The sequence below is a fragment of the Plodia interpunctella genome, chromosome 10 (genome assembly GCF_027563975.2).
Source record: "Plodia interpunctella isolate USDA-ARS_2022_Savannah chromosome 10, ilPloInte3.2, whole genome shotgun sequence".
In the NCBI taxonomy this organism is placed as follows: Eukaryota; Metazoa; Arthropoda; class Insecta; order Lepidoptera; family Pyralidae; genus Plodia; species Plodia interpunctella.
This window is the reverse complement of record NC_071303.1, coordinates 1,608,354-1,632,892: the sequence shown is the minus strand read 5'-3', so window position 1 is coordinate 1,632,892 and position 24,539 is coordinate 1,608,354. Positions and strand designations below refer to the sequence as shown.

The window sequence follows — 24,539 nt, the reverse complement described above, 5'->3', positions numbered from 1 at the left end:
CACTATTCTTATCAATCATTCACCTAAATGATCGTTCATTTTATGTTTGTAGGTTTATTGTTTATTTATTTTGAAAAACATATTTCTAATTCTAACTAAAAATATGTACCTATTGTGTATATTTTAAAATCTTCTAAAATAGTGTATGTATTTCCTGTGTGTTTTTTCTGAAGGCAATGTGTTTATCTAATATTAGCCACTGAAACCCCGCGTCGCAATCGCAAATTCGCCAATAAAAATAAAATGCCGAAAATACCTTACAAACCGGAGAACTCTGATGAAAATGATGATTACGAGATTGTGTCTTTCGAAGATTTTTGCGACAAGTCTCCTAATTCTAAAACAGATTTATTGACGTTAAATGATAATATAAACTATAGGCTGTGTTTTGAGAGTGACAAGGGGTCTAAGTACGAGAACCAGGGTGAGGGGTCGAATAGGGATGCTGAGCAGCATTCTGAAACGTCCTTGAATGACTCCAAGAATGTCACTTTTAAAAGAAGACTCTCAAATTCTTTCGCGCCGTTTGGGAGATCTCCTAATGTCAAGACCGGGAGGCCCCCACTTTTCAGTGGTGTAATACCTAAGCCTAGAAATGATGGGGAGTCTACATCGAGGGAACACAGGTTAGTCAACTATCCCACTAATATTATTAAATGCGAAAGTCTGTAAGGATGTATGTGTGTATGTTTGTTACTCTTTCACACCAAATCCACTGGACAGATTATTATGAAATTTGGTACATGGGTAGAATAAAACCTGGAATAACACATAGGGATTCCCATGGATTCCCCTTGTTTTTAAATTTATTAAAAAAATATAATGTGAGACAGACCATAATTCAGAAATATAGATTTTTTTATTAGTAGCATAAAAATAAGTAAATTTAAAATAATAATTTAAAAAAACGTATTATGTAGTCTTTCCATCGAAAACAATGTGGAAAATCTTATAAACCAAGTTCCATGCTTATAATTGGCATACATTTATTGCTGGAAATTTTCAAAATTCATAAGCTCAAACCAGTCAAACAATTCTAGAGTTATTCACATATTTTCAATGATAGTAATGGTAAATGCACAATGTTCATTATTAAACGGATACTATAATATATAATATTAAGGAATAGAAAAATATAAAGATCATTTTTGTTTAAATATTTTCAACTTATCAACCTATAACAGTTCACTGCTAGACATAGGCCACTCACCTTCTTCTTTTATTTAAAAAATCAGAAATTTATGTTAGGCTAACTAAAACTGTTTGATTTGGCAATATAAAAAATGAATCGCTTAAAATATTAGTGTTGTTTGTATTGTTCATGTAACTTGACTTCAACTTGCACATGATCTGACATAAGCACTGAAAAATTTAATATAAATTACTAATTTAGGTCACTGTGAGTTCCTTTGTGTATAATTTATCTTTATATTATTGTCACTAATTGAACTTTATATACTCAATAATCTTAATATAAACATGGTATCCACGTTTATCTCATTGTCAATTTTGCCAGTGTAAATATAAAACCATATGTAATAACTTATTTATTTAGGATTGGATAAATTTGTTTAAAAAACAGTCTTTTAGGTGAGTCTTTGGTGCAACTAAAGTAAAATTGTTTTAAATGCTATTCTATATTAATTAATCTATTTGTTAAATGTTATGCTATTTTTTTAATAAATAATATATTATTTTGAAGAATGTGCATAAAATTATTGAGACTGAAGACTTGTGACTACCTATATTAAAATAATAATGTATTGTTAAATATGTAATTACTTACAATATTTTATGCATCCACAGTCTCTTTAATGAGTCAATTTTGATACATAAATCAAACAGCATATTATTATCACTAAGTGTGATGTAGTTTCTTATATGTTTGAAGAGAGCTTCAAAAGCTACATTGATAATAATATTGCTTATATATAAAATGTGTAATAGTATCACCTTTTGGTTAAGAAAACATAGTTTTATGTGTACTGATGTTCAATAACATAAAACTATGTTTCCTTTTAATTTAGGGCTGCACATCACATTGATTGTATTTATGACAGGCACAACAACATTGGGATTACAGATACCAGCGGTTTTCGGAGAACCGCAACATTTTCCAGCGGTGGTGGGAACACCTGCCTTCAATGGGGTCCGGAGTGCTGGGCCTGGCGTTGCTGTGCGCGCTGTGTGTGGGGGTCTGGTGGGCCGCCACCGGGGCCATGGGCGGCGCTTGGCAAGAGGAACATTACAGGTTACTTATTTTTGTTTTACAGTTCAAAGGTCTTGGCATTGGCGGAATCGCCACGAAGTACAGGAATTTGTTGTCTTAGTCCTAAGACAACAAATTCCTACAAATTTGTACAACTGCTGTCCTGAGTCAGGACTCAGGACCTTGCTAGTTTTGAACCTGTGTTTTGAACTATTTTGCTGCCACAATTATGCATAATGTTTTATATATTATGGTACAGTCAACAGCGCATCTACCTACCTAAATTCATTGTAATCTCGCCGCTATTACCGCGCCGCCATAGATGTCTATGCAGGGTAACTTGATGTGCTTTTGACTGTACACTTACCTTTTGTAATTATTCTTGACATTCAAGTCTTTGTCCAATAATTATTATCTCTTTCTTCTCACAGAATGTACTATTCTATACTCATATATTCTATTCTATTCTCTTCTCTTCTACAGTGTATTTTGAGCATGAACCTATCAACTACAGAAACACAAGACAATGCACGCAGATTGGGAAAAAAAATTTAGAAGGAAGTTTTTTTTATATTTATACCTTTTGTTTCAGAAAATTGTGGGAGCGAGCTCATCCTGATATGACTGATGTTAAAAAGCCTACAGCTCCACTCACTTACGAAAAGGTACTTGATTGCTCAAAAAAAAGGGTTATGTTTTTATTTTTACAAACTTTTATTGACCACTGGCTTTGGTTCCTATGATTCAGACAGACAGTGGGCGGACTACTCCACCATTAGGACCGTAGCAAAAATTTTGTACCATTTGAGGTTTGCTTTTTCCTGTCTTCTTCCTCAGCCTCAAAGAGTCGGAGCACAGAGACCGCATTTCTACTTTTTCTACTCCATTTTGATCGGTCTTCGCCATTCTGGGTAGTGAGACCCAATGGAGTCACCATTTAGTTGTCATAGAAAACATACATGCCAATGCATGTATGCTTTCTATGACAACATCAAGCCAATACTTTTTGGGATTGGCCATTCTCGCCACTGATGAAAACTATCTTAATATTTTAAATGAAAATACCGTTCCCTCACGGTCGATTTTTTCTTCGATAATCATACTTAAGTAACCCTTATTTTCATCAATAATGTTTTAAGTTAATGTTACGTTATTTTTATTCAAATTATCCTATTGTCATATACAGATACTCCCAGAGTACCGCTACCACGACCACAACAACCTGAGCACTAAGAACAAGAACAGCACAGAGCAGAAGAAGAAGGAGCCGAATAAGAAGAGTTACCTCGATGAAGATGTCGATGTGAAGGAGCTGTGCACTAGTATGGAACAGGACAGGCGCTTCGATTGCTTCCCGCAGGGCGCTGCTAACGAAGCAGATTGTGTCGAACGAGGTATCCTAACTAATATTATAAATGCGAAAGTAAGTTTGTTTGTTCCCTCTTCACGCTCTATCTACTCAACCAATCAAGAAATTTGGCATACATGTAGTTTGAAGTATGAAAAAGGACATTCCGACACCTTTCATTCCGGAAAAATAACTGGTTCCGTGAGAAATCACGCGGGCGAAGCCTTGAGCAACGCATCTAGTTTTATATATAACTTGAATAACTGACACCAGTTTTAGCAATAACACAGTCGATCTGAATGGACAGTCATTTGCTTTTCGACAAAAATTTACGCATGCAACCAGGAATCAGTGTACTCTATAATTTAGTCAATTGAAATTTTGAATATTCAAAAATTTCCGAGTTTTGAAAAGGTGAGTGGAGTATTTTTATTTATCGGTTTAGTGGTCGTTCCGAAATAGTTTGTAGCTTGTGAGAAATAACTACAAATATAAAAATTGACGAGAAAAAGTGCCTGTGAAGGTCTAATTTGTGAATAAATTATTTGAATTTATCAGGTTGTTGCTGGAAGCCGGCCACGACAAAGGAACAGGACAGTATCCCATACTGCTTCTACCCCCCGAAATATGATACGTATCGAATGGTGAACATGAGCGAGAGCAACCGGCTGACATACGTGTACTACGAGAAGAATCGCCCATCCGGATATCCGGATGACTTCCAAGTTGCTGTCATGAGAGTTAAGAAGCTTTCGGATACTACTGTACGGGTTACGGTAAGGAAGAATATTATTTTAATAGCGAGCTGTCTCAACTTCCTTCCAGTAAAACCTAATATTATAATCCTAACTAATATTATAAATGCGAAAGTAAGTTTGTTTCTTTGCTTCACGCTCTATCTACTGAACCTTTTTACCTACATTCGCATATCCTACAGAGTTGAAGTATTCCACATAGTTTCAATTTCCATAACATGCATTATTATGATAAACATGACCCACCCATGGTAAACTAGCTCCTCACGAGGGAACTCCTCAACGGGAAGAGAAGAAAGCGGGAAGAATACTTGAGCTGACATATTCTGTCTTTTTCCTTCGCTCCCAGACTAACCAGCATGATTTATATGCATCAAATATTTTAAATTCCGAAAGATTTTTGTCAGTAATAAACTTTCCACTGTGCTCTCTGGGTAACGATTTTCAAAAGGATTATGTAATTTCTATTACTTCCTATTTCAGATCTACGACGGGAACAATCAGAGATTTGAACCGCCATACCCTGATGTGCCAACAATCGGATCCAAACTGCAGAATCCTCAGTACCGCGTCAAAATACCAGAGGATGGGTCGTCTACTGGACTGAAAATTGTACGGAACAGCGACAATGTTACTATGTAAGTTAAACAAAATGTGACTTTTTACGTGTGAAAGAACGGCTCCCAATATCCAGATCTTATTCTGTCGTTGTCAGAGGACAATAATAAAAGCTTATGTGTGTTACTTTTTGTCGAAATTGATAAAAATGTGATGTGCTTGTGTACCCGACAAAGCGCCTTAAAAATTGTGATATTACTATTTCCAATATAACATTTAACACACTGTATGAGACACATGTAGAGTCTGTTCGATAAATTTGTAACAGTAATTAATGGAAACTGTTGGTATTTGTAATAGTTAAGTTACTTATTGTTTTTCTATATAACTGTTGTGTTTCCCAAATATAAATAAATAAATGTGTTTGTCCCACAGCTTCGACACGGTGGACGTGGGCGGATTGATCCTCTCGGACAAATTCCTGCAAATATCGATCTTAACGCCAACAGATCATATATTCGGGCTCGGGGAGAGACGCGCGAGGTTTATGGTCGATATGGACTGGCGGACCTTCGGATTGTGGAACAGGGACCGTGCGCCCGTTGAAAATGTGAGATTTATATCTATTTTCATCTCTTTCTGACAAACGAATACACGATTCATTATACTAAACGTCTATTTTCAAGACTTTCTAACAAAATTACATATTTGTAAACGTTTAAGCGTTTAGTATAGACTAAACGCTTCAGTAGCTATCAGTCTGACATCTCTTGACTATCGCTGACACGAACTTGACTCCTGAGGGCTTAGTGCGGGTTTGCATTTCACTTCTCACCATCGAATCGATTCGAAGTGAGTGCGCCATTGTGTCGCAACGAGAACCATACTGCAACGTGACTGGTTCGCTGCGTCTCACTTCGAATCGATTCGATGGTGAGAAGTGAAATGCAAACCCGCACTAAGCCCTCTGATTGACATGAATAAACATCAACCTGCTTTATTGACAATTGAGCAAGAGTTTACAATTTTATCATTGCCGTTCTGAAAATTTTTCCCGTTCCATTTTATCTGTTATGCTTGTATACTACGGATCAATTCCTAATTTTATAGATGTCCCTTATTTTTGTTGTTTCATGAAATGTCTAACGTTAATAAAATTATTTTTGTTTAGTCCATAGTTGATTATAAGACAACCCAACAAAATAAGACAGGACAATGTCTTATATTTTAGTTGGGTTGTCTATAGTTTAAAATTGTATTCCAGGCCAATTTATACGGAACGCAGCCTTACTACATGGGCGTTGAACACGACGGGAAGACACACGGAGTTCTGTTTCACAATGCTAATGCTATGGGTATGTTTATATAGGTATTCATCTCTTGATTCATGATGGAATATATATTTTCCAAATCCTGTACTAAACAGGTAGGTGCAGTGTCACACGTCTTTATCCCTTACGGGGTAGACAGAGCCAAAAGTTACGAAACTCAAATGAATACTTTTTATACATTAGCAATATTTTGTCTACATGCTCAGTCCATGATTCTGAACAAGTCTTGTATGGGGGTAACTCCGAAATCGCGAAAAAAAATAATCGGCTGTTCCATACAAAATTAAATACCTAAGTTATGGAAAATGTATGGATCAGCTGATTTTTCTACAACTTAGTTATATTCGTTACAGATATTGTTACCCAGCCAACACCGGCATTGACCTTCAGAACAGTGGGCGGTGTGCTAGATTTCTACATTTTCCTGGGGCCGACGCCCGATGACGTCACAAGGCAGTTGTCTGACGTCATCGGCAAACCTTTCCTACCGCCGTATTGGTCGCTCGGATTCCATCTAAGTCGGTGAGTTTTATTCTTTTATAAAACCTTGTAGCGAAACAAGAATCATCATCATACCGAGTGTGTTATTGCTAACACTGGAGTCACATTTTATTCAAGTCGCCTAAAGGCATCTGACATGACTTTTACAACTACTTACCGCAATCTAGTGGCAGGTAGTCGCATACACACTAGTAAACCAAACTGTCCACCAGTATGCAGTTTGTGTGTGTGTGTGTGTGTGTGTGTGTGTGTGTGTGTGTGTGTGTGTGTGTGTGTGTGTGTGTGTATATATGTTTCCTTACGATGTTTTTTCCTACACCGGAAGCAATAATTAATGCATGTAAGTTATTCAAATATATAATTTATCTGTTGCCTAACTCAAACTTACAAATTATATTGAACATAAGCTGAAAGTTTATGCACACATTTAGTATGTATGGGTTACTATATGATAAGCATGACCGAATCGTGCACTCAGTATCGGCTCCAGACGTGACCGCGCAGTTTAGCGCTGAGGAGTTCTCAGCGCTAAACTGCGCGGTCACGGATTTCTGTAATTAGATTTATGTATGTCAAAAATATTGTAAAAATCTTATTTTTTATCCTTTATCATACAAAATACAAAGTCAACTCACCTTTGGGTGAAACGGAACATTTCATTTGGATGCATAATATAGGTATTTATGCAAAACAATACACTACATTTATTTATTTATTGAAAAATACCACCGTGGACAGTATTTACCCTTTGTATACGCACTGATGTCTTTAATGTAATGTAAACACTATAATTTCAGATTCAATTATGGATCGCTGAACAACACCCGACAGGTTTGGGCGAACAACAGAAACGCTGGCATACCGTTTGTAAGTCATCTTGTTTTTATCATTGTCTTTATTAGCTGTTGCCTGCGGTTTCAGTCACTCTCCAATGCTCCGTTTTGACGTGAAACACTCACTTGCACATTTGCAATATTAGCATGCAACTACCAAAGGAAATTGTTATAGAGTCACCTCTGTGACGTACAGGACGATGTACATACAGTGTGTGGGGGCACATCAGTGACGCTGGCTGTGATGTACAGTGATGTGCGAAGGGCTCTCCTCTGCTACCATTACGATTTTTACGAGGACATCTCAAGTTGCGTTTTTTTCTTATTTAGAAATGGTGTAACTAACTGGAATTGTTCCTACCGTGCATGTAGTACGAGGTGGCTAGGGATAAAACTTTGACAGATGGTGGGCAACAACAGCATTCCCAATGAGGAGTTGACGTGAGATGGGCGGCTGGTCATAAAAATACAGGGTGATTTCTCCAGTCTATAATACTGAACAACTTTGTTCTTTATTGGTGGCAAAATGTATTGATATTACCTAACGAACACCAACTAATATACATAACCTACTAGCTGCGCCCCGGGACTTCGCTCCCTTGGAAATTTCGGAATAAAAAGTACCCTATGTGTTATTCCAGGTTATATTCTACCCGCGTACCGAATTTCATAACAATCCGTCCAGTAGATTTCTCGTGAAAAATAATAATAAACACACACACACATACAACAATCGTTACTCGTCAATCGTTATTTGTATTTTATGAATTTTTATTGACATTACCTGTCAAATTGACAGGTAATGTCAATAAAAATTTAAAACATAGATGGTGTGAACTAAGATATTTCCAAATTAATTTTTAAGGACGTGCAATGGAACGACATAGATTACATGAAGAACAGGAACGACTTCACGTACGACGAGGAGAAGTTCGGCGAACTGCCGCAGTTCGTGGACGAGTTACATAAGGCTGGCATGCACTACGTCATGATTGTTGGTATGTCTTCTGCTTATACATAATAATGTGCAACATCACGTATCTGTATCTATCTATCTCTTCAATTCGTATTCCTCATGGCTGAGGGTCGTGGTCATTACGTGGAGTGAAGCACGCATAACGACTTCCTTGGCACTATTAATGGAGTAGTTTGCCATCGCCTTCTCCATTTCACACATGAGTTGATAATCAAACAGAGTGCAGGTTTCCTCACGATGTTTTCCTTCACCGGAATTAAGTGGTGGTCGATGAAAACTACTACACATGAGTCAGATTGGTGGTATACAAACCATTACAGCACCACCGCTTCATATCTATCTATACGTTCATTAAAACTATGTCTGTACATAGAAGAAAATATGGGGGGGGGGGGGGGGGGTTATGGAATTAACAAAAATCAAAACTATTTTTGTCTGCCTTTAAAAATCTGGACCACTGGCCAAGTTGGACATTCTCGAAAAATGGTAGGGGTCAGATCGGCGACTCTCGGCTTACTGGTCGAGTGGCCACTACCAATGGATTTCTTGTATGTTTGTTGAATATCTTTTTCTATGAATTTTGAATATGATCCTTTTCTGATTGGCCCGGGTCTTGAATGTTTATCTATATATCTATATGTAATAAAATATAGTATCGTTGAGTTAGTATCCCATAACACAAGTCTCGAACTTACTTTGGGGCTAACTCGATCTGTGTGATTTGTCCTAATATTATTTACTTTATTTATTTCTATGTATAACCTGAAATAATACGTGTATTTTTTATCCCGAAATTCCCACGGTAGCTAAGCCACGGGTCGCAGCTAGTATACCATAAGTCTTGAACTTTTGGGCTAACACAATTTGTGTGATGTCGTACAGTTATATATTTATGTATTCATGTGTACAGACCCCGGTATAAGCGCATCAGAAGCGCCCGGTACATACCCGCCGTACGAACGAGGAATGGACATGAATATATTTACGTTGAACAGTTCAGGACTGCCGCTGGTTGGAAAGGTAATTATTTCTTACGTGTTGTGTGTGTATTTGTATAAAGATAATATTATATTATAGCATATTGTACACGGAATAAAGAAAGTAACAAATTGTAATAAAATAAAAAAAAACACTTTATTTCCAAACTTAGTATTACATAGTTCAACATTATTATTTATTTTAGTTTAAGAGATTATTTTAGTTTTATAATAACAAGGTGACAAAACGAGGGTAAAAAAATATTACAAAAGATTTGACTAATATGCCTTATAAAATTAGACAATTTACAATTTTAAAATTTAAAATATTAGGTTTTTTTTCCGATATTTTTCAAGTGTCGTGTGTGTGTTTATATTCTATCGTGGGCCTGATGGTGCGAGACGACGGCCGCGATCACCCGATTTGAAACGTTTCTTACATGTGACAAATAAAGTTTTCCTTATATATGGTTATAATAAAGTGTTCAATATAATAACGGGCTGAGGGCTTGGTTGCGGTTACCGAGACACAATGTTTGCACAGGCGCGGGTGGGGGAGCCAGCGCAGCCTTCTCTCTGTTATTGCTGCCAGTGGGCGGGCCCATGCGCAAACACTGGACCCAGATTCATTTAAATAAGTTACTAACATAGTCTTAAGAACATTGTTACTAACATTCACTATGGATAATGTCCGAAATAAAGACATTATTATTATTATTTTATTTTATATTATTACCGTGGGAATAATGCATTTCCATACAATTTTTCCGGTCGGATTTTTTCCAGTTTTTATTTGTATTATTACTGAAGGAATAATAAAATACACATTTTCTGGGCGGGCTTTTGTTCCACTTCAGTTAAGAAATTTCACATCTAAGTTACTAACATAGGTTCGGAAATTCTAGTCCTGACATTATACATTGGAGCGAGAGTTGTGGAAGCATACGAGGCGTTTGCCTAGAAGTAAGCCTCTAAATAACAAAGAATTATAATTACAGGTGTGGAACAGAGAATCGACAGTGTTCCCAGACTTCACTCACCCTAACGTGACGTCATACTGGGTTGAAATGCTGCAGAGTTTCCACCAGAAAATTAAATATGACGGTGTTTGGATCGTGAGTAATATTATACACTGTTCTGAGTTTTCATAATTTGTGTGTTGTTTTTTCCATACTAATATTGTATGCGTATTAATGCGAAACTCTGTTTGTCTGTCTGTTACCTTTACGGCTAAACCTTTGGATCAATTTTGATGAAATTTGGTATGCATTTAGTTAAAGACCACCAAACGTAGACAACTTTTTTCCACAAAAAATAACCCCCAAACGACTATAATAGGGGGTGAAAGTTTGTATGAAAAACGTGTCTGTTCTGCTTCCGCAGAAAAAATCACGTGGGCGAATCCGCTGGCAAAAGCTATTGTTTGTATATATTAGACAGTATACTACAATAACCAAATATTTAGAATTGTTTTTATGCTTTTACCAATTAGGCTATTATTTTTTATTTGAGTGCCCAAAAGGAGTCATGCCTTACATAGTTGATATGTTTGATATGCGTGCCAATGGTCTGACAAGTGGAGAAGAAAAAGTGGGAACGCGTACCTCGGGCTCCGACGCTATGCGGCTGAGAAAGAAACCAGCAAAAGATGAAGAATGAGAGAGATGTGTTCATACTTGATATATATTTTTTTTATATTCCCTTATTACATCTTCCTTACATATTATAATATAACACAAAGTCCTCTGCCGCGTCTGTCTGTCCGCAATAAAGTCACAAACTACTGCACGGATTTTCATGCGGTTTTCACCAATAGATAGTGTGGTTCCTGAGGAAGGTTTAGGTGTATGAGTTATTATGTTTTTACCCGAGCAAAGTCGGGACGGGCCGCTAGTTTTATATAAACTCATATTATGTTGAAATCGATCCATTTGTTATCTAAATATCTCCAAAATTACTAGTTTTATGTTTTTTATACACACATTTTATTCCAGGATATGAACGAACCGTCCAACATGGTAGATGGCGCTCTGATCGGTTCGTGCAAACCGGAAGAGCTGCCATACAAACCTCATTTAGGTGGGGACCAGCTCCTGAGGACCAAAACTTTGTGTATGGACGCGCAACATTACGCTGGCTCCCATTACGACTGGCACAATTTGTATGGGATCGCCGAGGCTATGGTCACTAATTTGTAAGTTTTATTTTATTTTATTTAATTATATTTTTGGAGTGCGATTTAAAAAACTTATGTTTTGTAAATCTCTACATCTATACATATAATAAAACTGTAAGTGGGCTAGGTTTGTTCGCGCGAAATGTTAAAACTTCTGGATGATATTTGATACGGTTCTTCTCAGTCGTATAGTGGATGGTCTAAAATCTTGTATAGAATTCATTGCTTAGAACCCGAGATATTGATATTAATGAGTTATGAGCGGACGCACGAATTAAACGCGGGTGAAGGCTCGGGCAAAAACAAGTAAATCTAGACTATTATTACAAAGAGGTGAGCGTTTGTGAGTTTATATATTTGAGTCGGGTAATCTCCGAAACTACCGAACTGATTTTAAAAATTCTTTCACCATTAGAAAGGGATATTATCCAAGATTGCTTGTATTGTTGATTATTGTAGGCAACTTACCTATTATTATTTAAGAAATATATAACTCTTCATAATTATGTATTTACATCTATTCTACTTAAAACTATACGCCTAAAAATTATTATATCTTAATATTACATAATATATTTATAATTATCATAATATATATAAAACACTTATTTACACATATATAAATATCATACATAATTTACATACAACACATTCACACGTATTTACAATGTTTACTAAAATTAAATCAACAAGTAAAGTCAGGCGGCATTACAAATGCAGCGATTCCGCGTCGTACATGTATAGCTACAACTAACAGATAACTCGATGCGCTGGACATTACTAGCCGAGGTTTGCTCACGCGCAGCGAAGCCCACGTCGCTTGATGCTACACCGCGCCTTGCGTTCGCTTATCGTCTTATTGGTTATTTTCTCAAACTATCGCTAGTGCTCAGAACTTTCTTATCTATCTTCTTGTGTCGCGTTTGGACTATTCTTACTTTCTCTTCTATCTCTTCTGTTCTCCTTCTATATTGTTATAAATTGTACGTGTGTTTAGGACAATAAAGTGTATATTGTGGATGACATTATTTTCATCATCTCCTGCACACACCTCAAACCACTTCAATTATTATTATTGATTGCAATAGTGGTTATATTTTATATGAAAATTCCCATGGGAGCGAAGCCCCGGACAACATCTAGTAAATTATATTTTAATTCCTTTGCGATTGGCGTGTAAATTCGCCCTTGAAAAGGATCACTCTATATCTTCCCGTGGATGTCGTACGAGACGACTAAGGGACACAACTTTGGCAGCTGATAAACAACAATAGGAGTTTCAAAAAGCTTGACTTAAATTTAAGTTTAGTAAATTTTATTACTTTGATAAATCGGTTCATAAAGTTTATGAGTTTATCGCGAAGGAGACAGACAGTGAAGTGTGAAGTGAAGCGACAGCTGATGTTTCAACGACTTTTCATCTCGCATGCCCAGTAAATATACATATATGTATTTTATTATTGTTTTTTCTGTATATAAAAAAATAAAAATGATGTTTCTTTCTACAAAACAGAATGCCGATTGCCATTCCGAAATGCTAGTAGTTTGTAGCTTTGGCAAATATAATTTAATTTAGAATGTGACGTGAAAAAGTGCTTCCGAAGTGGCCTATAATTTGTGATTTGATTTTGATTTGTACAGTGCGCTGAAAGAGATTCGCGGCAAACGGGCGTTTGTGATCTCGCGGTCCACGTACACCGGAGCGGGCGCGTACTGCGGCCACTGGAGCGGCGACGTGGCCAGCTCGTGGCGCGACCTGCGCATGTCTGTGCCGGGCAAGTTACATTTCTCCTACTTCCAGGTGGACCACGTACAGAGTTGAAGTTCCCATGGCAATGCATGAATGATGGTGCAGCCCGAGTCGGCTCCAGACTAGGGAACTCCTCAACGGTTTACAGCACGGACATGGGTTTTTTGTCGTGACGTTAAATGCCATAAGATCTCTCTGACGGCAAATAAAAGCTTGTGGCAAACGTGTCGTTTTTGTAAAAACTTTTTTGTAGCCTATGTGCTGCTTTTGACGATCTCCGTGGCCTAATGGTCATCACGCCGGACTGCTACACTGCAGGTCCCGGGTTCGATCCCCGGTCAGGTCAACGTGGAAAATGATCTTTTTCAGATTGAGTCTTGGATGTTTATCTATATATTTATACGTTATAAAATATAGTATCGTTGAGTTAGTATCCCATAACACAAGTTTCGAACTTACTTTGGGACTAATTCAATCTGTGTGATTTGTTGTATATATTTATTTATTTATTTATGTGCTTGTATTATTATTCAGAGCTGCTAAACTTCGCAATATTCGGCGTGCCGATGATGGGCGCGGACATATGCGGCTTTCGCGGAGACACCACAGCCGAGCTGTGCAAGCGGTGGATGCAACTCGGGGCGTTCTATCCCTTTTCGAGGAACCACAATTCTGATACTTCTAAGGTTGGTTATATATATATATATTTCTTTTCTTTATTCACTAGCTGTTGCCCGCGGCTTCGCCCGTGGCACAATATCTATGACACACTCCAATTATCAATATCAAAAATCACCTCAATCAATTGTTCCGTTTTAACGTAAAAGATGGACTAATAAACACACGCATTTATAACATTATTTCGATTTGATAACATAAATGATACATTTTTATTATATTACAAAAGTAGTTGCTTTTGTTTATACCGTCTCATCAGGTTGCCATATGAACAAAGATCTTCGTCAAACAGGGCGCCTACCATCAACTAATACACAATGATTCAAATGCAGGGCAGTTCAGTTTAGGAACCTAAAATGAATCGCGTTATTTGGTACCACCAACTTATCTTAACAAAGTCTCATTTGAATCGTAAGGAGTGAATGAAACTCATAAAAAAAGTAAAAATTGTCCCAGAATCGGAAACCCCAGTGACAGCAGCCAAATGTAAGAAAGAGATAAGACTATACGATCTCTATATATTTTATCTCGTTTCAAGAGTTGCGTTCCGATATCAAATTCTTAACATTTTGAGCAAACAATATGTATTTTTTTGTTACTTAAAATTAAAATGTATATTATTATATTTGTGTTAGTTACATGAATAAAGTTAATACAAAACAATAAAATAAAATATTTCAATTACAATAAATGCAATATAATCTAGACTAACAAATTTGTCGATCATAATCATAACACTAAACACAAACTTCGGAACATAAAAACCGTACCACGATGGAGTTTCGGTGGCAAAACTAGGAACTATCAATAACAGATTGACCACGTCATTGTTTTCAGCGACAGTAGCGCCACGTCTGTCACGAAAGAAGTCCCTTTCGTGGTAATCAATCAGAAATAGTAACTTTATTTGAATCGCGAATTTTGACAGATACGCGATCCAGTTTACGTTCTCAATGCTTATCATGGTACCGAATTGTATGCAAAATGAGTGAATGAAATCGAAACGCCGTGTTGTTTTGGTGACTATCTATAATGGTTCGTTATGTCAACTTGATGGTACGAATTAGCGATGCAGATCAGTTTAGGTCCTGAACTGGATCGCATTAAGAGAGGTAAGCCGGCAGGCATTTTATTTACGTAAACTATCGACTTCGTATATCGAAAGGCTCAGTGAGTTCCATCATCAATAAATAGTTTTTTTTTTTGTGTTTGTGGTGTCATAGTCACAGATTTATATTTATGTACGCACGCCATAGTGCGCGCGCGTGTAAACTTTCCTTTCGCAATAGTTATCAGAAAGATTTGTATGGGGAATAATTTCAATTTCCCAGGTTTTTTTTCTTTCTTGATAATCTATCGGTAACGAAGATAACAGATCATATTAAGCATGTTGAAAATATGTCTCAAGTTAAAGTTTGTTCCGAAATCGGGGTTTTACACTCGCTTTTTCACGTAAAATTTTATATAAAAGTAATTAGTTGCGGAATTTTGGGTATAAAAAGTATCCTATGTGTTATTCCAGGTTGTATTCTACCCATGTACCAAATTTCACAACAATCCGTCCAGTAACAAACATACTGACCATCCTTACAAACTTTCGTATTTATGATACTAGTAGGATTTCTCAAAAAGGTGTGACATTTGAAGGTTGTACTACAATATACTTTTACTTTTATATATTATTAGAAAAAAACATTGTAAGAAACAATAATGGTAAGCCGAACTGGCATGATAGGGACCAACACTGTTCAAATGAGTTTCTTTCGGCATTTCTTCTCAGCAGTGGTCGTTCCGAAGTGCCAGTACTTTGTAGCTTGTGAGAAATAACTGTAAATATAAAAATTGACGAGAAAAAGTGCCTGTGAAGGTCTAATTTCAAAAATAAATGATTAGAATATGCAATGTATACAATGTAGCCGCAAGACCCGGCGAGCCTGGGCGCGGACACAGTGCGCGCGAGCGTGCGCGCGCTGCGGCTGCGCTACCGGCTGCTGCCGCACTACTACACTCTCTTCTACCGCGCCTATCTGCAAGGCGACACTGTGCTCCGACCGCTCTTCTATCTGTGAGTGACCTGTGCTTATACTGTGAGCTTCCTTCAATACAAGTTTATTTCGCCGATTGAACAAAATAATTAACACTGTTTCTGGATTGCGAAAAAATCACAATCTAGATAGAGTTCAATTCGACGCGTCATTCGATCCATTCATTTCCTTAAAACCTTCGATAAAAATTGGAGAGAGATGGAGAATTGATGTAATGAACTTCGATTGCGTGAGTATCGGGCCCCTGATTTTATTATGTGTATGTAAAGCAAAATAAATTTGATATAATATCTTCTTGCTCATATTACAACTTGTTTTCTATATAAAAGTGCCGCTTTCGACGCGAAGCCCAGGTTCAACGTATAAATACCCTTATAATTTTTAATATTTGATTTTACAACCAACCGCCTGCCTGACGTCTGTGAAGGAGGGTTCCTTGGGAATGCTATTGTTTCCTATCAGCTGCCTAAGCTGTGTGTCCCTTAGCACGAAACAAAATTCAACTAACACATACATTTTCCTGTTAGGTATTGGATTTTGTATGGAATAACAGATATTTTTTTGCGATTTCACGGTAGCTCCCATACAAAAAGTTGTTCAGTATCATGGACTGAGCATGTAGACAAAATTATGCCAATGTTAAAAAATAACTGTATATTAATGAAAGTTGGTGAGGCATATGTATGTTCTACGTTTTTCAATTGTTTTCACAGGTACCCAGATAACGTAGCCGTCCACGCGATCGACACACAATTCCTCATAGGCCCCTACATCATGGTGACCCCCATTTTAGAAGAAGGGGCCACCACAACTAAAGCTTACTACCCGGGTCCTCACACGTGGTACAACATCCGCGACGGGACAAGACTGGGACGAAATGAAACTGTCGAAGTGGGGGAAAATGCTACAGTCGCTATACGAGTGAGTCACCTGGCTAATAACCTTGATCAAATCACAATAAAATCATTTATTCAGAAACTAGTTGCGCTACTAGACCCCGGGCCTTCGCTCCCGTGGGAATTTCGGGATAAAAAGTACCCTATGTGTTATTCCAGGTTATATTCTATACGTGTACCAAATTTCATAACAATCGGTCCAAGAGATTTTGCATGAAAGAGTAACAAACTTAATAAATACATCCTCATAAACTTTCGCATTTATTATATTAGTAGGATTTGACCTTCACAGGCCACCTACTTATTAACGTCATATTCTAAATTAACAGTGCTATGTTTGATTTAGTGATATACATAAGCATTCATCATATAAAACCATTTGACGCTTTTGATATTAGAGCTATCTATAGATAAATCAAAAATACGAAATAGTCGAAGGAAAACACAACTCGGCTCACGCGTTTTCCTTGAGTCATAGTTTCAATAATAATAATAATTTTGCAACTAAATTTCTAAAATTTTGTCAACAGTTGCGTATTCTCTAATTAGACCGCTTTGACATCATCGACGTAAGACAAATGGTACTACACCATTACCATACGGCAACATGAGTTGTGATTTAAGTTAATACTTTACGACTTACAGCGATTTCACACAAAATTTTGACGATACGAACGTTAAAATGTAGTTTGAAAACTAACCTCTTACAACACTAGCGCCCCTAGCGGCGAATTCGCTGGCTTTAGCCCTTTTCACTTCTTGATACGAACCGACACTTACTTTTTCGTTTAACATTATCATGGTATTGATGGGATTCTTCTTTTTACCTTATATCTTGCGAATCTTGCAATTATTTTGTGTTTCACCAGGGTGGAGCCATAATAGTCTGCCAAGAGCCCCCTTCCCACGGTCCAGTAACGACCACAAACAGCCGCAGCCAGCCGCAGCAGTTACTGGTTGTGCCGGATTCTTCATCCAACGCCGCGGGAGAACTGTACTGGGACGCTGGCGATAACATTCGTGAGTAGATCAGATATTGTACAAACATACTACCTTCTAGAGTGGGCCATTATGGTATTAATAAATATATAAGGACAAATCACACAGATTGAGTTAGCCCTAAAGTAAGTTCGAACCTTGTGTTAATACTAAATACTAACTCAACGATACTATATTCTATAACATATACATATATAGATGGACATCCAAGACCCAGGTCAATCTGAAAAAGATCATTTTCCACGTTGACCTGACCGGGGATCGAACCCGGGACCTCCAGTGTAGCAGTCCGGCGTGATGACCATTAGACCACGGAGGTAGTCTAAATATAATAGTATTTCAATAACAGATCAGTATAAAGGAATAATTCGTGAGTACATCAGACATTATACATACATACCAACTTGTGGAGTGTAAGCATTATAATCTTCCAATAAAATTCTGTATTTAGCAAGTAAATCAAGAAATAATTAGACCTACACAGACATTTCTCGTCAACGACACTCAGAGAGATCAGACATTGTACAAACTCCTAGGATAAAGCAGCTTATAATTAGTGTTGAAATATAGAACGCACCCTATTCTGAGAATAGACAATCAAACGTCAAGTCGTGTTTTTTTCCGCCTTCTGCGTCTCTCTTCTCGAGCTGCTCTGTCTGTATCGTGCTACTTTTATTATTAGAAAAATCACTAATAAACTAAACTTAATTAATTATCAGTTTTTCATTAATTAGTGTCACTTGACAACAGGATGATGACAATAGTTAGTGGATCAGAAATTGTACTAGCACAAATTATATGATTTTCTAATCTATCATAACTTACTTTTACTTATTTATTATGTATAACGTTACTCTAATTTAATCATATTTTGTTATGACATTAGGTTAGAGTTTAGACTATTCAAGACCTGTTTCACTTCTGATAAAATATCATATTGAAATCTGACAAAAAATAACTGCTAGATAAATCTGCCTGTAGTTATTTGCCAGTTGCTAATCCCTATAATTTATTCTGACTAATGTGTATTAAATCGTCTAAGCCAGTTGTCAACGTTTTGTTATTCGATATATCATATACAAGCTATCAAAAAGCGGTGAAACATACCTTGACTTTTGCTACCACGTTCTCAATTTATAAATTCGTTAATTTTCAGGGTCCTATGAAGAAGATGTCTACTCCATCGTAACCTTCAACCTGAACGGCACAACCCTCACTGGGACGCCAAAATGGTGGGGCTACGGGGTGCCCCCCATCAACAACATCACGATCTTCGAACAACCCCCTGTATCCAGGGTGGTTCTAAACAACCACCCCTGTGAGCCGGGGAAGCAATCGATTTGCGAATTTACTTACTACCCCAAAACAAGAGTGCTAGAACTCTACAATGTAAAACTGCTTTTGAATTCCATGTTCCAATTGGATTTGACGTATAGCAAGGACGGGCAAGTTGACACAAAGTTACCCAGATAAATAAGTGAAGTTGTTAATGTAAGAATAGTAAGTAACTAAGTAGTATTTACATTACGAAGCAACAGTACATCACGTCAGTGCCGGATAAGATGGCCGGTGCGGGGCACGTAGCAAACGTGACCATGGGGTCCATGGGACCTAGAGTTACATTGCCTACTGAAATTTAGGATGCAAATATCAACAGAACATTTACAAAGAGGCTTTTCGTGTAACTATTCTACTCGAAACGAAAACAATATTAGGGGTTACCCCTGTAAGTGTTGTGGTATTGCCAACTTGCAACATAATAATATACCTATACTAGCTTTTGCCTGCGGCTTCGTCCGCGTGATTGTCCCTTCAGTGAAATATTTAGACTCCTGATTTCCCCCATACTAACTTTGAACCCCTTTTCAACCCCTTAGAGGATGAATTTTGAAAAATCTTTTTTTAGCGGATGCCTACATCGTAGTAGCTATCTGCATGCCAAATTTCAGTCCGATCGATCCAGTAGTTTGGGCTGTGCGTTGATAGATCAGTCAGTCACCTTTGCGTTTTATGTATGTATTATTAATACATAATTACAGTATGGCCAACGCTCACTTTGAGCGTTAAGGTGTATCCATTAATGCTAAATATTTTACATATTTGTGTTTTTTTTGGGCACAGGCGCGGGGCCCCCCAAGGCGTGGGGCCCGTAGCATTTGCTGCCTCCTGCTACATGGCTAATCCGGCACTGCAACACGTAGAAATAGTACATTACAAAGTATGGTACATTGCGGAGTAATTGTACTTTACTACTCATGTACACACGAGGTGGGATTTTCATACTAAAATAAAACATAGTATATAATGATTAACGCAATTATGTGTCATACTACGTGACTACTACCACTTGAAATATCGAATAAAATACCAGTGCCCGTATTGTTTTGAGCGTGTTGAAAATATTTTTGAATAGACGACTGGCGGATTCGTTCCATCTCTGTCGCACATAAGATTTGTGACTGAGACGGGAACTCCCCGTCAGTTGTCAGTTAGGTAAAATCATTTATGATATAGTAAAATTATAAAGTCATAAAAGTTATAAAAAGTCCTATAAATTAGAAAAAAATTCTAATATTCGGGTACGAATTATAATTATTAACCAACCATAATAAATCACCATGTCAATTTTAATGACCATCAATTTTATTGTTTAGAAGATAAATAAGTTCGACTATTCACTATTTTTAAAGGTTTAAATCTGCCTCTACTCGCATTTTAAGTATATAGTCAATATTTAAAGTGAATACAAGTAATTTTAACGATCTCGGTATATGTTATATCCAGTACTGGAATGGTAGTTGCTTAAAGTTTGCGTACTATACGTCAAACTTAAACTTGACGTACAAAGTTAGCCTGTACACAATAGCGCTTACAATACTATAGTACAAGTCCAAGTAATGTACTGTACAAATCCCCGTATTATAGTATTAGCATGGTTAAGGGGGAAATATTTTAAAGTTAGTTACCACTGAAAAATGCAAGTCGTGTTTTTATCCAAAGCAAAATGCAGTAATATTTTTAATATATTCTAAGCAATGGTAAAAAAAATCATTATTCAATTATACATTAAGACCATATGCTTATGATGCGATGTCTGATTGTCTAGTCGTAAGGTTTAAGATATATTGAAATAAATGTACCAAAATATTTTATTGCATATGGTTTAAAAATGAGGTAAGTACTCATTACCTCATTTTCTTTTTAAAGCTAATAATAATAAGTAACTAATAATAATAATAATAAGTAAGCATTATTATTATGTACAGTCAACAGCACAGCAACCTAAAACCAAATTAATTGTATTGCAAACTCGTCGCTTTGGCGCGCCATAGAGGTTCATTGCTGTTGACTGTACAAGCATCGGGGAAATCGTGATTCCTATTGTGAATATTCATTTATTATAGTTTCTGATATGAAAATGATGTTAAAAATTTAAATGTGAATTACCCAATTATTGCGGTATAAATAATGCCATTATTGTAGATGTAGTTTAACCATTGTCAATAAATTCACATAATATAGGTACCTGGTAAATACACTATAATTTTATTCTAAGTGTTAAATTAGCCAAAATCATTGGAACGAGTGCAATTCAGATCACGTCTCTTACGGGGTTGACAGAGCCAAGAATCTTGAAGGCTTTTTGGTTATATAGCGGGTATATTGGTGGAATTGAGATTCTAAAATAGTAACAGGATGCGGGCTCATCGCCTATGAGAAAAAATTTCAGTTAATAGTCCTTACCCTTGATCAACTTTTACAATGTTCCCAGTAGGAGCAAGTACATTTTGTTTTACTATCACTCCCAAACCAGCAAGGAAGCAAATATAATATACTAGACTAGTATTAGTATAATATTGTACTAAGTGTTAAATAAAATAGGATATTGTAATAATAATGGCTACCTACTTGACTGGATAAAAAAATATGTAAAGGTATATAAATAACCAAACAACAATAAAATGACACTTTCATTGGTCAGTTTTATTAATTACGAAATTAATTGGTTTTTTTTTATTAGCAATTCATTTTGATTCCAAAATTCGTAACATCACAATACATTACCGTCATACGCACAACCTCGATATATATTTTTTTGTTTTTGTCATTAGAAAAAAAAAACTGATTTATATAATGACAGTGTTCAAAGATTACGACTTTCATCAAGACTAGATACCTATAATACATTTTCTCTCTTATCTTAATTTCGGTGCTTTTCTCATTTGTCTTCCTAGTACAAAAGCCTATTTGCACACTGCCACACTATAAAGTTAAAAAATACGAAACAAAGTTAAACAACATATGTTAGCATGTATATGTTTAATTAAGTTTGGTAACTGGTTTGGTTATTATGAGACTTAAAAATTTTTAGGCTGTAGATAGGATGGTGATTTTGCTAGTTATTAAATATTATATCTGACACAAAGAAGTGTTTCCCCCCCATTTCACAATCTTAAATGTTATGTATTAGACTAGTGAAACAAGCAATTTGTTGGAATTAAAACATATCTTGTTGTATACATTTATTTGTGACTAAGTATTTTATCAGGACTTATATCATTTAAAACTGCGATAGGCATGTTATACATTTACGCACATAAAATCCAAAAAATTTATAATTGTGATAATATTTTAGGTGTACCGTTTAAAATGTTCCCTTTGTTAAGCCAAAGTAGATTTTATTTTTTATAGATATAAGAATGCACTTTAATAAAAGATGACACTGCACTAACAAATCTGTCTTTATTCATCCATTTTATAAACATGGTAAGGACCTAATTCTTCACAGAATTCACATACTTAAGTATCATGTAAAATATGTACATGTACAGAAAATATGAATAGACCCTTTTCCTTCTGATCCCTTTAAGGCTTAATATATTCTTCATCTTTATGTATTTGGTTCAACTATCAATTTCATATCAACATATATATTTTATTCTTTTATATTCACAACTTTAGAGACTAATGACAAGAACTTAATATTTTTTTAAATAATAAATGATCGTCAAAGATCTATGGCATAATATGTGAGGCCATTTTAATATATTTATAGTTAAGAAGACATAAATGCCACTCCATTAAGTGCCTATTAAGAGCAATTTCTTAAATTAGAAGAATAATAACTAACAGCAACTAAACTAAAACAAAGTAACAACTTAATATTAGAAATTCAAGAATCTGTCTCTTTTTCCTTTTCAACATCCGTTTTCAAATATGTTTCATATTCTGCTTCTGTCATAAGACTATCTACTTCTTTGATGTCTGATAGCCTCAGTTTATAAAGCCAGCCATTTTCATAACATGAACTGTTTATAAGTGCCGGTTTATCCTCAACTGCCTTGTTTCGTTCTGTTACCGTTCCAGAAACAGGAGAATATATTTCGCTCGCAGCTTTAACACTTTCCAAGGCACCACACTCTTCGTCCGCTATTAAGACTTGACCGGAATCAGGTAGTTGAGCAAAGACAATGTCTCCAAGAGATTCTTGAGCATAGTTGCTAATGCCTACAGTGCCTATTTCATTATCCATTGATACCCATTCGTGCCTCTCTGTGTATCTCCTGGCTGATGAACTGTATCTGTGATGCAGTATAGAGTAGCTTGGTCTAATTTGAGGCTGTATTCTATGATATTTCGATACATACTGTTTAGCTGCTTGAAAAAGGTGACGTTGGAAGGACATTTTTATCTAAAAAGAGAAAGAACAGTGAATATTTAATATACACACACTCAAGAGTACTGGTGTAAACTACTTAAGAACTGATTTAAAAGAAAAAAAATATAATAAAACCAAGATAACCATTAGAGTTCATATTTATAGGTACGGACAGTGATTTCATTCAGTGTCAATAACTCCCTTATCTTCATAATGGGGTGGATACCGTGTAACGTTATTTTTTATACTAGGTCCACTTCGCAGGGCTTTACAATTAAAATTTGACGTAAAAGTTTTTTATGTATGTACTGATTTTCATAGAAATGGGTCAGTGATAGAATGTGCAAGATATTTCAATTAGGTTATGTTTATGTAAAAATTGATAAAAGTGAAACTTACATATTTTAGGTAACTGGGATTGGTCAAAGCCTATAAAACTATGTGTTCCATTAAATCTTCCTCTTCTACAATAAAATAATATTTCGTTTCGTATGTTGGAACCAAACGGTTCCAACCAAAATTAACCAAATCTGAAATCAAACTTTAAGAAAAGTGCAGTGACAGAAAGATGACAAATGACTAAATGTTACCATAATCGGAGTTACAAAATCTAAATTATTCTTAGAAATTTATATTTATATGATTTAAGCCCACAAACTAAAATAAATATTGAATTTGAATTATTTACTTGTGTACGTTGTTTCAGTTATTTGAGGCGGGAATGAAACAAAAGAAGAGAAAAGCTGCCCATTAGACACAAATTTTAGGTCTATAAGCGCGGCCGCACTCGGAAAAAAACCTCATCAAACGTCTATTTCTAGGCAGGCGCTGCCATGAATTTAGTACGT

General features: G+C 36.2%; 2 protein-coding genes across 3 annotated transcripts; one reads left to right on the top strand and one right to left on the bottom strand.

Moving 5' to 3' along the window:
- Positions 1–6: 6 nt before the first annotated feature.
- On the top strand, positions 7–22,768 carry LOC128672904 (lysosomal alpha-glucosidase-like). 2 transcript variants are annotated; one of them, XM_053750415.2, is made up of 21 exons: positions 7–626; positions 2,084–2,251; positions 2,802–2,874; positions 3,396–3,603; positions 4,116–4,333; positions 4,796–4,950; positions 5,306–5,480; positions 6,135–6,225; positions 6,555–6,723; positions 7,500–7,569; positions 8,401–8,533; positions 9,422–9,531; positions 10,487–10,603; positions 11,483–11,682; positions 13,306–13,439; positions 13,949–14,100; positions 16,009–16,157; positions 16,851–17,058; positions 17,903–18,053; positions 19,189–19,532; positions 20,154–22,768. In XM_053750415.2, the coding sequence occupies exons 1-20, from the start codon at positions 244–246 to the stop codon at positions 19,503–19,505; spliced, it is 3,381 nt and encodes a 1,126-aa protein (XP_053606390.1). In that variant the 5' UTR covers positions 7–243; the 3' UTR covers positions 19,506–19,532; positions 20,154–22,768. The 2 variants fall into 2 exon arrangements, with proteins under 2 accessions (XP_053606390.1, XP_053606389.1); XM_053750414.2 differs by having other exon boundaries at positions 19,189–22,768.
- Positions 21,834–24,265, bottom strand: LOC128672915 (glycine cleavage system H protein, mitochondrial-like). Its single transcript, XM_053750439.2, has 2 exons — positions 24,091–24,265; positions 21,834–23,724 (listed from the first exon to the last, which is right to left on the bottom strand). The coding sequence occupies exon 2, from the start codon at positions 23,716–23,718 to the stop codon at positions 23,206–23,208; it is 513 nt and encodes a 170-aa protein (XP_053606414.1). The 5' UTR covers positions 23,719–23,724; positions 24,091–24,265; the 3' UTR covers positions 21,834–23,205.
- Positions 24,266–24,539: the final 274 nt, after the last annotated feature.

What these genes read in the sequence shown, in the direction of transcription:
- LOC128672904 (XM_053750415.2), top strand. Translation starts at nt 244, where the DNA reads ATGCCGAAAATACCTTACAAACCGGAGAACTCTGATGAAAATGATGAT. An exon ending in TGGCAAGAGGAACATTACAG is followed by an intron (nt 2,252 to 2,801) that starts GTTACTTATTTT and finishes CTTTTGTTTCAG; the next exon opens with AAAATTGTGGGAGCGAGCTC. An exon ending in GACTGCCGCTGGTTGGAAAG is followed by an intron (nt 9,532 to 10,486) that starts GTAATTATTTCT and finishes TTATAATTACAG; the next exon opens with GTGTGGAACAGAGAATCGAC.
- LOC128672915 (XM_053750439.2), bottom strand. Translation starts at nt 23,718, where the DNA reads ATGTCCTTCCAACGTCACCTTTTTCAAGCAGCTAAACAGTATGTATCG.